At 41.0% G+C, this 12161-nt stretch overlaps 1 protein-coding gene across 7 annotated transcripts in view; it reads left to right on the plus strand.

Moving 5' to 3' along the window:
* LOC110468846 (SAM and SH3 domain-containing protein 1) overlaps positions 1–12161 on the plus strand; it is a 526394-nt gene that overhangs the window by 466352 nt on the left and 47881 nt on the right. For 5 of the 7 annotated variants that reach the window (XM_021527027.4, XM_021527030.4, XM_085575385.1 and 2 more), the window contains exons 5-6: positions 10095–10135; positions 11396–11482. In XM_021527027.4, coding sequence (XP_021382702.2) covers positions 10095–10135; positions 11396–11482 — 128 coding nt within the window. The remainder of the gene's footprint in view (positions 1–10094; positions 10136–11395; positions 11483–12161) is intronic. The other 2 variants (XM_085575382.1, XM_085575384.1) reach the window with 1 other exon arrangement.

A 12161-nucleotide genomic window follows, 5' to 3' on the forward strand; every position in this document is an offset into this window, starting at 1 on the left:
TAGATGCTCATTTTCAAAACAGCCTAAGATGGATAAGGTGAATTACCCTGAGTGAATTACCTTAATTCTCACTAACCTGAGATAGATAAGGTGAATTACCTTGGGTGCCATCACTGTCCTCATATTAGATGCTGCTAAAAGAGAAAGGTTTAATACTTTGTGCTTCCAATACTCATATATGGAAAAGAATCTTTGAAGGATACGTGGCTGTCCAAAATTATAATGAAACCAGAAGTGCCAGGTAGATGGGAACTGTAATCTGGGAAGTAAACTTGCAAGGTTATCCTATAATCATACAACTTCTCTCTCAGCCTCGAAGCACTTTACCCATAGGTAAATATCATCATCCCACCTCAGGTAATAATGAGATGAAGCTCTCGTAGGAGGACAGCACAGAACTTGGAAAAAACTCCACTTACGAGTTCTAGCCAGGTTCCTCAATTCTACCACAAATAACTGAGTGAGAAGACAGTATCAGTAAAAATCTCCTGAGTGACTCCTCTGAGACAGGCCATTTATCTCACTTAAAGGAAATTATATTATCTTGGTTCAGATGAAAGGGACATGTGATTTTTACGGACCTTTGAAGAATGGAAGTGTACCATTTGAGGATTTGTGGAATGGTGTATGTGATTAACCTGATCATATATTTGAAATTGGTGCAGGACAGGTTGTGCCAGATACTTGCACAATAAGTACGGCCATGTGACACATGATAATTGGACAAGATTTTGAAAACAATAAATTGTATCTACTCAATACTGTACAAATTATTGAAACCTGAAATTATACAAGTCTGTGCCTATTTGTGACAGCCGGCCATATCAGTGTTGGCTTCACCTCTCTACCTGGAAGACTGAACTGTCACAGAAATCACCCCTTCCAGGGAGGCGGGGTTCATAAAATTGATCTGCAGGAAAAATGTCCAGTTTAAGCCTATCCAATACACCTGTATTTGCTACTTATATGCTGAATTTGATATTTTTCAGGGAAGGATGTTGTGTTGGCCCCAGGGATTTTTGTGGTGTTTAGTATATGTCTTTAATCTGAATTTTCTGCGTGGGCATGCTATTAGACATGGAAGCTTGTGTCTTTGGGGACACAGTTTTTATGTCACTCTCATGCTGCATGAAAGATGGGTGGTAAACCTTCTACAAAACTTCTTTTGTTGTAAGAAGACTAGTTTGCCAAATACGAAACTTGATGCAGATGTACATTGGTTTCTCATATTCACAAAGGATTTGTGGGGCAAAAGGAAAGATTTGTTCAAAACTCGACATGCAGACTTTCATGAGCTGGAAAAAGTGGTTTTTTGAGTACTCTTCCACAAGTAAGAGCTTATCCAAGAACAGTTATAATTCTACATATTGAAAATACAAATGTTTTCCTAGGGTGAAGTTGCTTCTGGTCTGGTGTTCTGAGCAGGTTGCTTTAGAAAATAAGTGCAGTGCCAAGAAAAAAAATCTCTACGAAAATAAGGAGGCAGCAAATGTCTGGCTGGAATATGGTCACCCTCAGTAGCACCCTCACCCGGCACTGCTGCCTGCACACCCTACAGCTTAATGCTACCCAAGTCTAAAGTTTTAAAATAACACATCTGGATGGTTGTTTAATTTGCTAGAGTTTAGACATTCCAGACAGAAAGAAGCTTTGAGGGAAGTTGGGAAGAGCAATGTTTGCTTTAACCTGGTTTGGTTTTCCTTTTCTGTGCTGCTCAGCTGGAAGAGAGAGCCCAACAGGCTCCACTGTATGCCACACTGAAAATAGATTAACCTTGGTGGTCTGTGGTAGGAAAAAATTCTGTTTGTGTGGACAAGAAGTGTATGTTCAGTCTTGCCTTGAATCTTACTAACCCTGCTGCCCAGTCTGCTGTAAAGTCAGTGCAGAATTAGTCAGTGCCCTCAGTCCATCAAGTTGCTCAACAAGTATCTGTCTAGTGAGTGATGTGCTCTAACATAGATGAGCAGAAGCAGAGTTTGTAGGCAGGCAGAAGGGATTAAATGAGCCTGGAGGCAGAAATGTTTGTCACTTCGAGTCATTGTCGTCACCCCCCCACTCCCCACCCCCAAGGCATTTGGGGCAATACTACCTTCCCCTGTTGCTAGCAACACTGTTCCTGTTAATTAGCTGAAGCTACAAAAGACTGCATATGTGAACCTGCTCAGTGCATTTTATGTGCCCTACCAAATATGCCTTTGTTTGATTGGTTCTGACAAAGAAAGAAAAATCTTCACTCAGAGGCAAAAGCCTCTGAGATTTATGTGAGTAACAGCAAGGGTACTGATGTGGCCTGAAAAGCTAGCCATAAACAACAGAAAACAAAGTCGTGTTTGTTCAAGCTTTGCTTCACAACTGCTCTGGTTTTTAGCCTTACTGTATGGAGTTCCTTCTGTAATTTGAAACAGTTTGCCAGGTTTCTAAGTTATGTCATATTCAGCAACTAATGCAGAACATGGAATGAGGTGTTTGTACCTTTCTTCTCTGAATAATAAATTTCACTTCCCTCTACCCTTTCCAAGATTTCCATCTTTTAATCTGCAGTCTTGCTGACAGTTATGGTGCTAGTGTAACTTTGCTGTTTCTCAGTGTGCCTTCAGTAAAGTGGCAACAGCATCTTTAACAGTGATATTATTAATTTTAAACAAAAATCTCCCTAGAGCCACAGGTGCTTCTATACAGACACATTGACATCTGCTTTTGCTGGAAGAATCATTAGTGTAGAAAACACGCAGTAAATGTGTTCTTCAGCAATTACTGTTACATCTCTGACCCCATACCATGTTCATCTGGGGATGTATTGTATATACAATTCCTATTATTTCGAAGAGATGGCAACACCCCAAGGATGTTTACTCAGATAAAGGACTGAGCAGGGTTTTCTCATAATTGTAAACAGAGCACTTAAACAATGTTACCAGCTTTTAGCCTGTTCCCATTTTTGAGCATTCAAGTCTACATGACAGACTGATGAGCTCTGCATGTTTGCCAGGAAATCCAGGTTAAACCCAGTCCCCTGAACTCAGGCTTCTGCATCCTGACTCTCATCCTGTTTTTAGAAAAACTGGGGGGATGTTGCAGAAAGGAAGTTGTGTGTTTTCCCTCTTTGGAAATAGATCTGTTTGCTGTCACTGTTTGCTCCATCAGCCTGTGTTTCAGATGTGGTGTATCTGAGATCTGCTGGGAAAGAAAAGGAAGTGGGTGAGAGACTCAGGAGCACTGCATACAAATAGGATGAGGTACAGACATTCCTATAAGGCGAATATTTTTCTTAAGAGTTGCTAGAGAAGGGAAGGATGAAAACAATGTATATGCTAAGAGTTGTGCCATGTATCTGATGTTTCAGTCATTCCCACTACTTTTGTGTGGCAGTTATGAATTGTCACCTCCTGTGTGGATCACCTGTGCTTTCTTGAACTGTACCACTCAGGTGCACTTCTGACCAGTAAATGGTCACCCTTCGTATCAAGTGCCACGACTCATCCGGCTGTACTCCTCACACTGTGGCTCAGTACAGTTTAAACATTCTTGACCCTGTGATACTCAAGACCTAAATCTGAGACTCTGCCAGAGGAGGGAACTGGCCAGACACAGACAGAAGGATAAAAGCAGGCATGTGTGGGGTGCAGGTGACACAGGGCAGCATTGCTCAGGGGCTTTGCATTCCCCCGGCGTGGGGGAGCTGCTGTGCCTCTGGCAGCTGCACCTCAGCTCCCTACTTCAGCTGCTCCTGAGGGTGAATGGCTGTCACCCTGCGTGTGTGCAGGATGTACCGAGCCACTATGCCTTCCATTCATACAGTTGGGCCAGGTCTCTTCTGGTGGCTTGTTGGGAATGTCACGGCAGGGGCTGTAGGCTCCTCGGGCATGAATGGCTTTCTCCGAGGTTGTTAGCAGGCAAGCAGTGAGGCCACAGCACAAGTGGCTGCTGTCTGCATTGAATCTGTTGTCACTGCAGGAGACATGATTGACTGAATCTGTTTTTAAGAATTTTTTGCAATGAATTTGCCACAGTACAGCCATTCCAGTGTCCCGTGGTATAAACTGGAACTCTGTATCAGCCTAAGGCTGGGAGAGAACCTGCATTTCAGTGTTCCTGTTTTCCACAGTGGTTTTCAGTGTAAGCTGCAGAAAGGTTCATCCAAGCCTCAATTCTGCCCCCTTTGGTACACTCATCTACTGGCCTTTGCCAGTGGTTTTTAACAATTGATTCCCCAGTCTTCTTTTCCTGCAGCATCCAAACTGTAGGTCAAGATTTGAATGCAGGAGGTTATTATATCATCACTCCAGGTCATGGATAGGGGGGTTTTAATTCTATCAGTTTAGATTCTGGCAACTTCTTAGAGTGCCCAGATTAATTCTGGCAGGTATTTGTAAGCTCATCTTCAAAGAGGAGTGCACGTCTGAAAGAGGATGTAAGGCAGAGACAGGGCAGAAACTGAGAAGAACAAAGCAAAAAACAAACAAATCCCCCAAACTGAGGTAGCTAAAGGCTGCACTTAATTGCTAAGAGAATAAATTCTTCCTTTTGCATAGTTTAAAAATGGAAAAGAATATTGGAAGAAGAAGTAAGAGCTTTTTTTACTTGAGATGTTTTAACTTAAGATTCATTTTTTTATACCCTGTCCTTGCAGGAATTGAAAAAAATCAGTGAATGTGTATGGCCCTGTTTTCACTTGTTTGAGGCTTGATTTAGTCAAAGGCAAATTATTCATGCTGCCTTTAAACAGCCTCCTCAAGAGAAGTAGGGCAGGAAACTCCCACAATAACCCACACAATGGGAGTGAGAGGCCAGCCAAACGCTGCCTGGGACACGTGAGGAGGGAAACCAGTGCTCCTTTGAGCAGCTGGAAGATTTCAAGCCTGGTAATTTCGTACAAGGAAGTATGAAGGGCACATTTCACAAGAAAGTCTGACTTGTCACAGCGAGTTGAGATGGCACGGAGTGAGCAATAGACAGAGGAGGGAAGCATTGCCTGCAGCGCTGGGCCCGGCTCTTTGCTCTCAAGGAGTTTTTAGCTGGCAATTATCTGCCCCCTGGCTGGGAGCAAGTATTCTGTTATTAAATCCATGGCCTACCCCCATCTGCCTGCTGCCAGACCATGGACCGAGCCCACGGGACCAGTGCGGTGGCTTCCATGCTGGTGATGCTACAGAGTACACATACAAACGCACGGCCCACAAGCAGCTCAGTGTTTGTTTCCACTGAGAAAGTTTTGACCTGCTTAAAGAGCCATTGCTATGGAAACCTAATGAGAAGATAATTGAATGAAACCTTTTTGCTTTCCATCCCTTTCTCACACTGGTGCCAGCAAGGTCAGAACCTTGCAGGCCTCCTTTCTCTTCAGGTTCATGCAAATTTGATAAAAATACTAAAGGCCCATTTTCTTCCCTGTGCCAGCGCCAGTTAGATAAATTACCTTGTATTCAGTCAGGAGCAGTTACAAGTCTGTCAGTTTTTCATACTAATTATGTAAGTGGGCCATTTCTAATGCACACAGATAACCAAATGGCTTTTCAGCAGAGCCAGCATGGGTTTTGCATTGGTTTATCACTGCTCTGAATATGCGTAAATTTCGTATACTAAAAATCCCATCTAAAGCATTTTCCAAAGAGTACTATAAATAATCATTGGTAAGGAATGAGAGGGGCGCTATCAGTTTATCGAAGATGGTAACAGTAGTGGTTTCATCATCATATGCTGCTATGCACCTGTGGATTTTATGGCCCATAAATGAGACACAGACATTTGTTGAAGCACATGTGCATTTAAAATATAAATGCCCATCATTCTCAGTTCCCATATTTTTTCTGAGAATGATGAGATTTCAAAAATCAACAGGCACATTCATGAAAGTGCGTGGTGTCATTTGTTTATTTTCCCAGTTCTGTGGAGTACCAGCACATTCCCGGGGCACGTGTCTCTTGTAGTGTCAGCCACTCTCTGTGAAAGATTAGCCTCAGTGTTTTTCTGTCTGAGATTAGAATAGTTGAGAGTTAACTGGAAAGCTGTAGCCTAGTTAAAACCAATCTTAATAATCAGACAGGCTTAGTTGGCTTATGACCCAAATGTGTGTATTGGGTCTTCCTTGCACACCAAGTTTTGGAGACCACCTCTAGGTTTCAAAGGTATTGCTTAAGTGTAACAGTGTTATCCCCACTGCACCACTTTTATGGAAAGATAGATTCAGAGACCATTTTAGATGTCAGGTTTTGACATTGCTCTTACAAAGCCCCCAGACTGCAAAACAAGAACCAAAAGTGCCCTCCAGAGGCAATCCTTATGACAGTGTCTGGTCTGGTCTGTTTAAGATGTCTGGTCTGGTCTCTTTATCTTTCAAGCAGCCTCCTGTAAAAGCAGTTATATAAGTTTTTTGAGGTTTTTTTTGTTTTCCTTTTCTCTACCTACTGTTGGCAGTTTGTCCAAATAGGAAAAGCTACCTTCTCTTTTCTACTTTTTTTCCAGCATGTGTCTGTTCCTGTGCCTGATTTATTTATAGACAGTAAGTTAATCTTCTTGCAGCTCTCCAATTTGACAGACAAAACTTCTCTAGCTTTCTTTTTTAAGATCAGCTGTCCAGTTCCCTGTCTATTCAAAAAACTTTCTCTATACCACATCTAGTTTGAATTTATCTTTCTTGAGCATGAATAATGGTTGTACAGCCATTCCCATATATATTTGTTCTTTATATTCTTTGTACTGCCGTTGGAATTTCCATCCTTATGCTTTTTAGGATTAATATGTAGATTTTTTTCTCAGCCATCCTTTTCCACCTGGTATCCCCAGGTACTCTGTCATTTGCAAACCACCAGCATTTGAAAGACTGACTTTTGTGTCCATCTTATTTGTATACTTGAACACTTTAATGTTGAAAGTAAACTCATTTCTGTTAATCCAGTCTTTCTAATCAGCGAGTGCCTGGTCCAGGTTCTCTGCTCCAGCTGTTGCTACTAATTTTTTTGTCACTGATCACTGAGTGGCCTGATGTAGTTTACTAAATTCTCTTCAAACCCGTCAACTTTCTAAGGCAGTAATATTTGAGTCCTCTCAAAAGCAGCTCCATTTCTGTTTTGGGTTTTGTGAGGTTTTTTCCTCATTTGTTTATTTCAGGCTTTGGCTCGAAGAGGCACAATGTACTGGCTTAGAGATGGCTTTGGATTTGTGAGACTAAAGAATTATAGTTTTGACCCCATCTCCTGCCCACTTCCAGAGATTATGGGTTGATAAGAAAGTACTCCTTCCCTCTGGCTGTAAATCTTGTTTTGTTCCTTGTTGTGTGAACATATACCCATACATTTCTTGTGTTTTATGCAGTGGCAGTACATTTCATGTGAAAGCTTGCTAATGAAGTTGTACATCAGACCACAACAAAAATGAAGGCCTCCATGGTGGAGTAATGGCATTTGGCTCTCTTTCAGACACACAGTGCTGAAACTTCTGCCAAGTGTCACTGCATCATTAACTTTCAGTACAAGTTATCAGTCTATGAATGGAAGAGCACAAATCAGTTTCAGTGCACGTTCACAGAAGCGCTGCAGATTTAACAGAATAAGGGAGTGTAATTTGCAAATCAAACATACAGCGACACCAAGGTGGTCTGGAATTTTTCACCAGACATCTAGGAAGTAAAATGCTTGATTGATTTCAGTGAGGATTTTTAAGCATCAGAATTGTCGGGTAGAACTAAAAAACAAGTGCCTTATCAGGCACTATGTGGTAAGTTTTGTTGGCATTTCCATCTCTTCAGAGCAGCTGTTAGCATTTTCAAGGTCAGCCCAGTCATGGAAGATTTCCTCTTGAAGGAATGCGTGAAATGATAATTGGAATTTGCATTCTCTGATGAAACTCAGCATAGTTCTTAAATCAGTTATAAATGAGAAGATGGTCTGCTTGCTGTGGATCCTGCTTTTCTCCTCAACCTCTCTGGTGTCAGATGTTTGCTCCTACTGCCCTTCCCTTTCTTTGGAGGCCAGTTTATGGTGAGTTGGTGGCCTCAGGCTCACTCATACTGAACAGATGTCCACATCACAAATGTTGCTGCTACACCTGCTGCTTCCTTGCATCGTTTTTGGCAACTGTGCAAGAGAAGAAAAGGATTAAAATGGATTTGGAGGCCACAGAGTACAAGAGACTGCCTCTCCACTTTAAGGGTGATTTCACTAGTGAGGCAGAGTTCTGATAATGAGCAGATTTTATTTTCTAAGGATGGTGATTTGGTATTTCATGGATACTAAATTCATTTAAAATAAATTGAATAACTGCTTGATGGGTGGAGTCCATGCTCATCTGCAAAACATGTAGCGGATTAATTCTGTCAGTTCCAACAGAGTTTGGTTTTCATAAAAAGAAAAATCTCCATTACAACTCCACGTACTTTTTAAATCTGATTTATCTTTATTTAGAAAAATACTTACGGACAACTTTACTTTGAAGTGTCTGGATTGATTTCTGGCCCTCTTGAAAGGCTTTTTATGGAAATTTTTATCCAGAAAGTATGGGATTTGTATTTTTCACCTTTTCACCGGGCTTCTTAAAAATTAAGCATCTGGTGGCATATTACTGACTTTTCCCCTTCAAGAGTAAACAGCCAGGAAGACACTAAATGTCTCCCTCCTCCTGGTACACTAAAAATTTGGAGTTTGTTTGCATCAATTAGTTTGCAGTTTGTGCTGGATTAAATTTCTGAGCAGTCTTGAGTTTTAAAAGAGGTCGTATTTCAGAGCTTCACTTTTGCCACACCCTCCTTGTCTAGATTAATTACTGAATCACACTGAAACTTCGTACTGTCTCGTTTCCCCTTTAATGATACCTTTGTAAATTGATGCGCATGTGTTTCCTGCTTATAAGATGTTGGCCAGTAATTGCTTGTGTCTTCTGAACGCCGACCTGGCTTGAACTGTAATTTCCCTTCAAGTGGTTTAGTGAATTGATCAGAAACTCTTTATTGCCCTCTGCTGGGGGTCTGAGAGAGCTAAAGGAGCCCGGCAGACATTGTGCGTGGACAGCAAGAGTGTGTCGTGTGTGTGTTGTTACATGGCCTCATTCAGGGAACGATTTGGCTTTCGGGCTCCTTGGTACTGGGCACAGCCAGCACATCGGGACATTGGCGTGTCACGGGGCCGAGCCTGCAGCAAAGACACTGCAGTGGTGCTTTGCACATGGAGCCTCCTGCAAAGCCCTTGATGCTTGCAGAAGTCGTTTCACTGCCTTGCTGCGGTGTGGTTAAATGGCAATTCCCACAGGAAGGCTTCAAAGAATAATGCAAGGTTTGGTAATTTCTATTAGCTCCATTTATGCACACAGAGTACAAAAGGCAGTGAAGCGGGGTGATGTCGTCTCATCAGAGATCCCACAATGAGTTGGCACTGACTTACAATCCATTCTGAAAAGCTGGTTCAGTGAACATAAAGACCAAGAACAAAAGATATACTTGATATTTCAGTGGGTTGTTTGTAAAGCCCATATTCTAGACTTGGCTAAGTGTCTCCAGCTAGCTTTTGAGGAAGCACACAGAAGGGATTTGGGAGAAAGAAGCTGTAGTCTCCAGTCAGTTATGGTTGTACTATACAGGGTCTGGACAAACTTTTTCCGCTTTGTCTTTAAATCTCTACTACTGTCTTCCATATGGTGGTTTCTGGTGATGTAATGAGCACATACTTATACAGATTGTCAGATTAAAACCAAATAGGTTGAAAACTGATGTACAGCTAAACAAGTGCAGCATCCCAATTCTACAGTTTTTAAGGCAACAAAATTACTGTTTTGCAAATGAAAGTGGGCAAACTATGTGAATAAATGTTTTTCTGAGGAATCCTTGGACTGAGGAATCCTTGGACTCCTTTGCCTGAACTGTTGGTTTCTGTCAGTATATATTTTTCTATGCTGGTCACAAAAGGTACATTTCAGAAGGAAACTCAGTTACTGTGGTCAGACCAGTAGGTTCAGTTTTCGTTTCCAACTTGCTGTGTTCGGGAGAAAAGGGAAGAGAAAACAGCTCATGATATATTGTTTGGAAACTATAATTTACTGTAACCAGACAACTCCCCTGAAATGTGAAAAGCCTGCATCAATAAGTCCATTTCTCTTTTGTGTCCTAGGCTCTCCATTCATAAATCAAGTTCAGAAGAAGGCTCTGTAGGTCAGTATATTTCATTTTATTTGATACTCCAATGGAATTCTTAAGCAGCTTTTGAGTTTTGCTTGTGCTGGGATGTGAAGAGCTGGCAGAAGTCAGCAACATTTGTGTGGGTGAAGGGCTAGTCTCAGCAGCTTTCAGTTTGATGCTGAGTGTCTCAGTGATCACTAAAACTGCCCAGCCAGCATTTTCATGTGATAAATATGCATCTTTGGACTTGTTATATTGAATTGAAAATGTTTGCATGTTAGATCACTGCTAGCCTGTCCTTTTGTATTCCAAAAATTACCACCAGTAAATAATGGGAGTTCTTTGTTATTTTTGTTTGTGTCATGCCAACATCTCTCGTTGTTTCTGAAATTGCTTATTGGAAAAGAAAGATGAATTTGGGAGATTTTTCTTCTTTGTTTGCTTTTATTGCTGTTCTAGGGCCAAATCCACACAGTCTAAACTTAAGCAGTATTTCAGATAGTCAGGAAGCTCAGCTCTAGGTCATCCAGGGCAAGATCTTAAATACTAATAGCTCTTTGTCAGTAGCATTTCTGCCAGATCAGGCACAGTGTGTTCATTTGTAGGTGACATAAACTTTATAGTATGCACCCTGGTTAATTCAACAGAACACAGATATATATGCCCTACCTTGAGCTAGGTCCCATTTTTCTTTCTATAGCAAATCTTTGAGGTCATCAATCCATATGGAAATCTGTTCCTTGTGGGCATGGAGACCCAGCCTTGTACAGTCCACATACAGAGAGCAAGAGTCAGGTGTAGCTGATGATCTCATGCTAAGTAGCAGAACATGTGTGTGTATATCTTAATTATTTCATTTCTTGATAGGTATGCACAGATATACTAGAAAATCACTTTTCTGGGCTGTGGCTTAGGCTGCATAATTTTGATTCAGTTAAAGAGATTAAACCAACAAAATACTTAAAAAACACTTCCCAACTTGACATTAACAACTCAGCAGACATCAAAATCAATGTAAAATATTTTCTATTTATGATTAAAAATATTTAAGTTACTGGCTTATTTCATTCCTCTATAGCATTGGCAGTTATAAAAGAATGTGCATTGCCCTGAAATAGCTACATCAACATAGTTCTAGTGTGAATAACCAGAAAATTTGAGGGTTTTTTATTCTTGTTTCTGATTTTAAAATGCAATGTAATGTTTAAAAGCTTCTCTAGAATTTACTAACTAGTGTTTCTTTCTAATTTTTTTTCCCTTTCCCCTCATCCTCCCACTCCACTTTCCTTTTAGGGAAAGCAGACTGGAAAAAGAAAAATAAGTTTTTTTGGCAGAATTTCCGAAAAAACCAGAAAGGACTAATGAGGCAGACTTCAAAAGGTAAAGCTTTTTCAATAGTGCACATCCTATCCTATAAAATGTAAGGAGCCAGCATCACAAAGGAATAAAAAGCATTTGTAATAGTGTGGCAGCTGGGGTCTGTGGCTCTGGAAGTGTTACAAGTTTGGTTCATCATGACAGTGCTCAGAATGCCAAGTCAAATTCTTGAGGCTGCAGAGATGAGGCTGGGCTGCCTTTGGTCCTGACTGTCAGTGATGGCACACATGTGAAGTGATGCAGCTAATATATAAAATAATACGTGTACCTAAACAAAATGCTTGATTTTTTTCCCTAGTCCCAACTTGATAAGAGAAATACTGTCCTGCTTGAATTAGAAGGATATTTCTCCTTTCTTTGGCATTTTGTTATTTTGACCTGTTTGCTTTAGGCTTGAATCCCGCCTGTCATTGTAGAAGATACTACAAGAAGAAGCAGTAAAAGTGTCTCTGGTGATCAGTGCAAATGTAGGATTGATCCCACTTAAACCAAGGTGTCTTTCTCTAGTTCTTCTGCAAAAGATGCAGCTGTGGATTGCATTAAGTATTTCTTTTCACACAGAAAATTTCTCTTTCCCCATGTGTATCTGTTAGCTTCTTATGTTGCAAACAGATGTTTCTCTCTGTGTTCAGGTAGATTGTGCAAGATGACAAAAGCCCATTTAGTAGGTCCAAAAGGGACA

The sequence above is a fragment of the Lonchura striata genome, chromosome 3, assembly GCF_050655825.1.
Source record: "Lonchura striata isolate lonStrDom1 chromosome 3, ASM5065582v1, whole genome shotgun sequence".
Taxonomy (NCBI): Eukaryota; Metazoa; Chordata; class Aves; order Passeriformes; family Estrildidae; genus Lonchura; species Lonchura striata.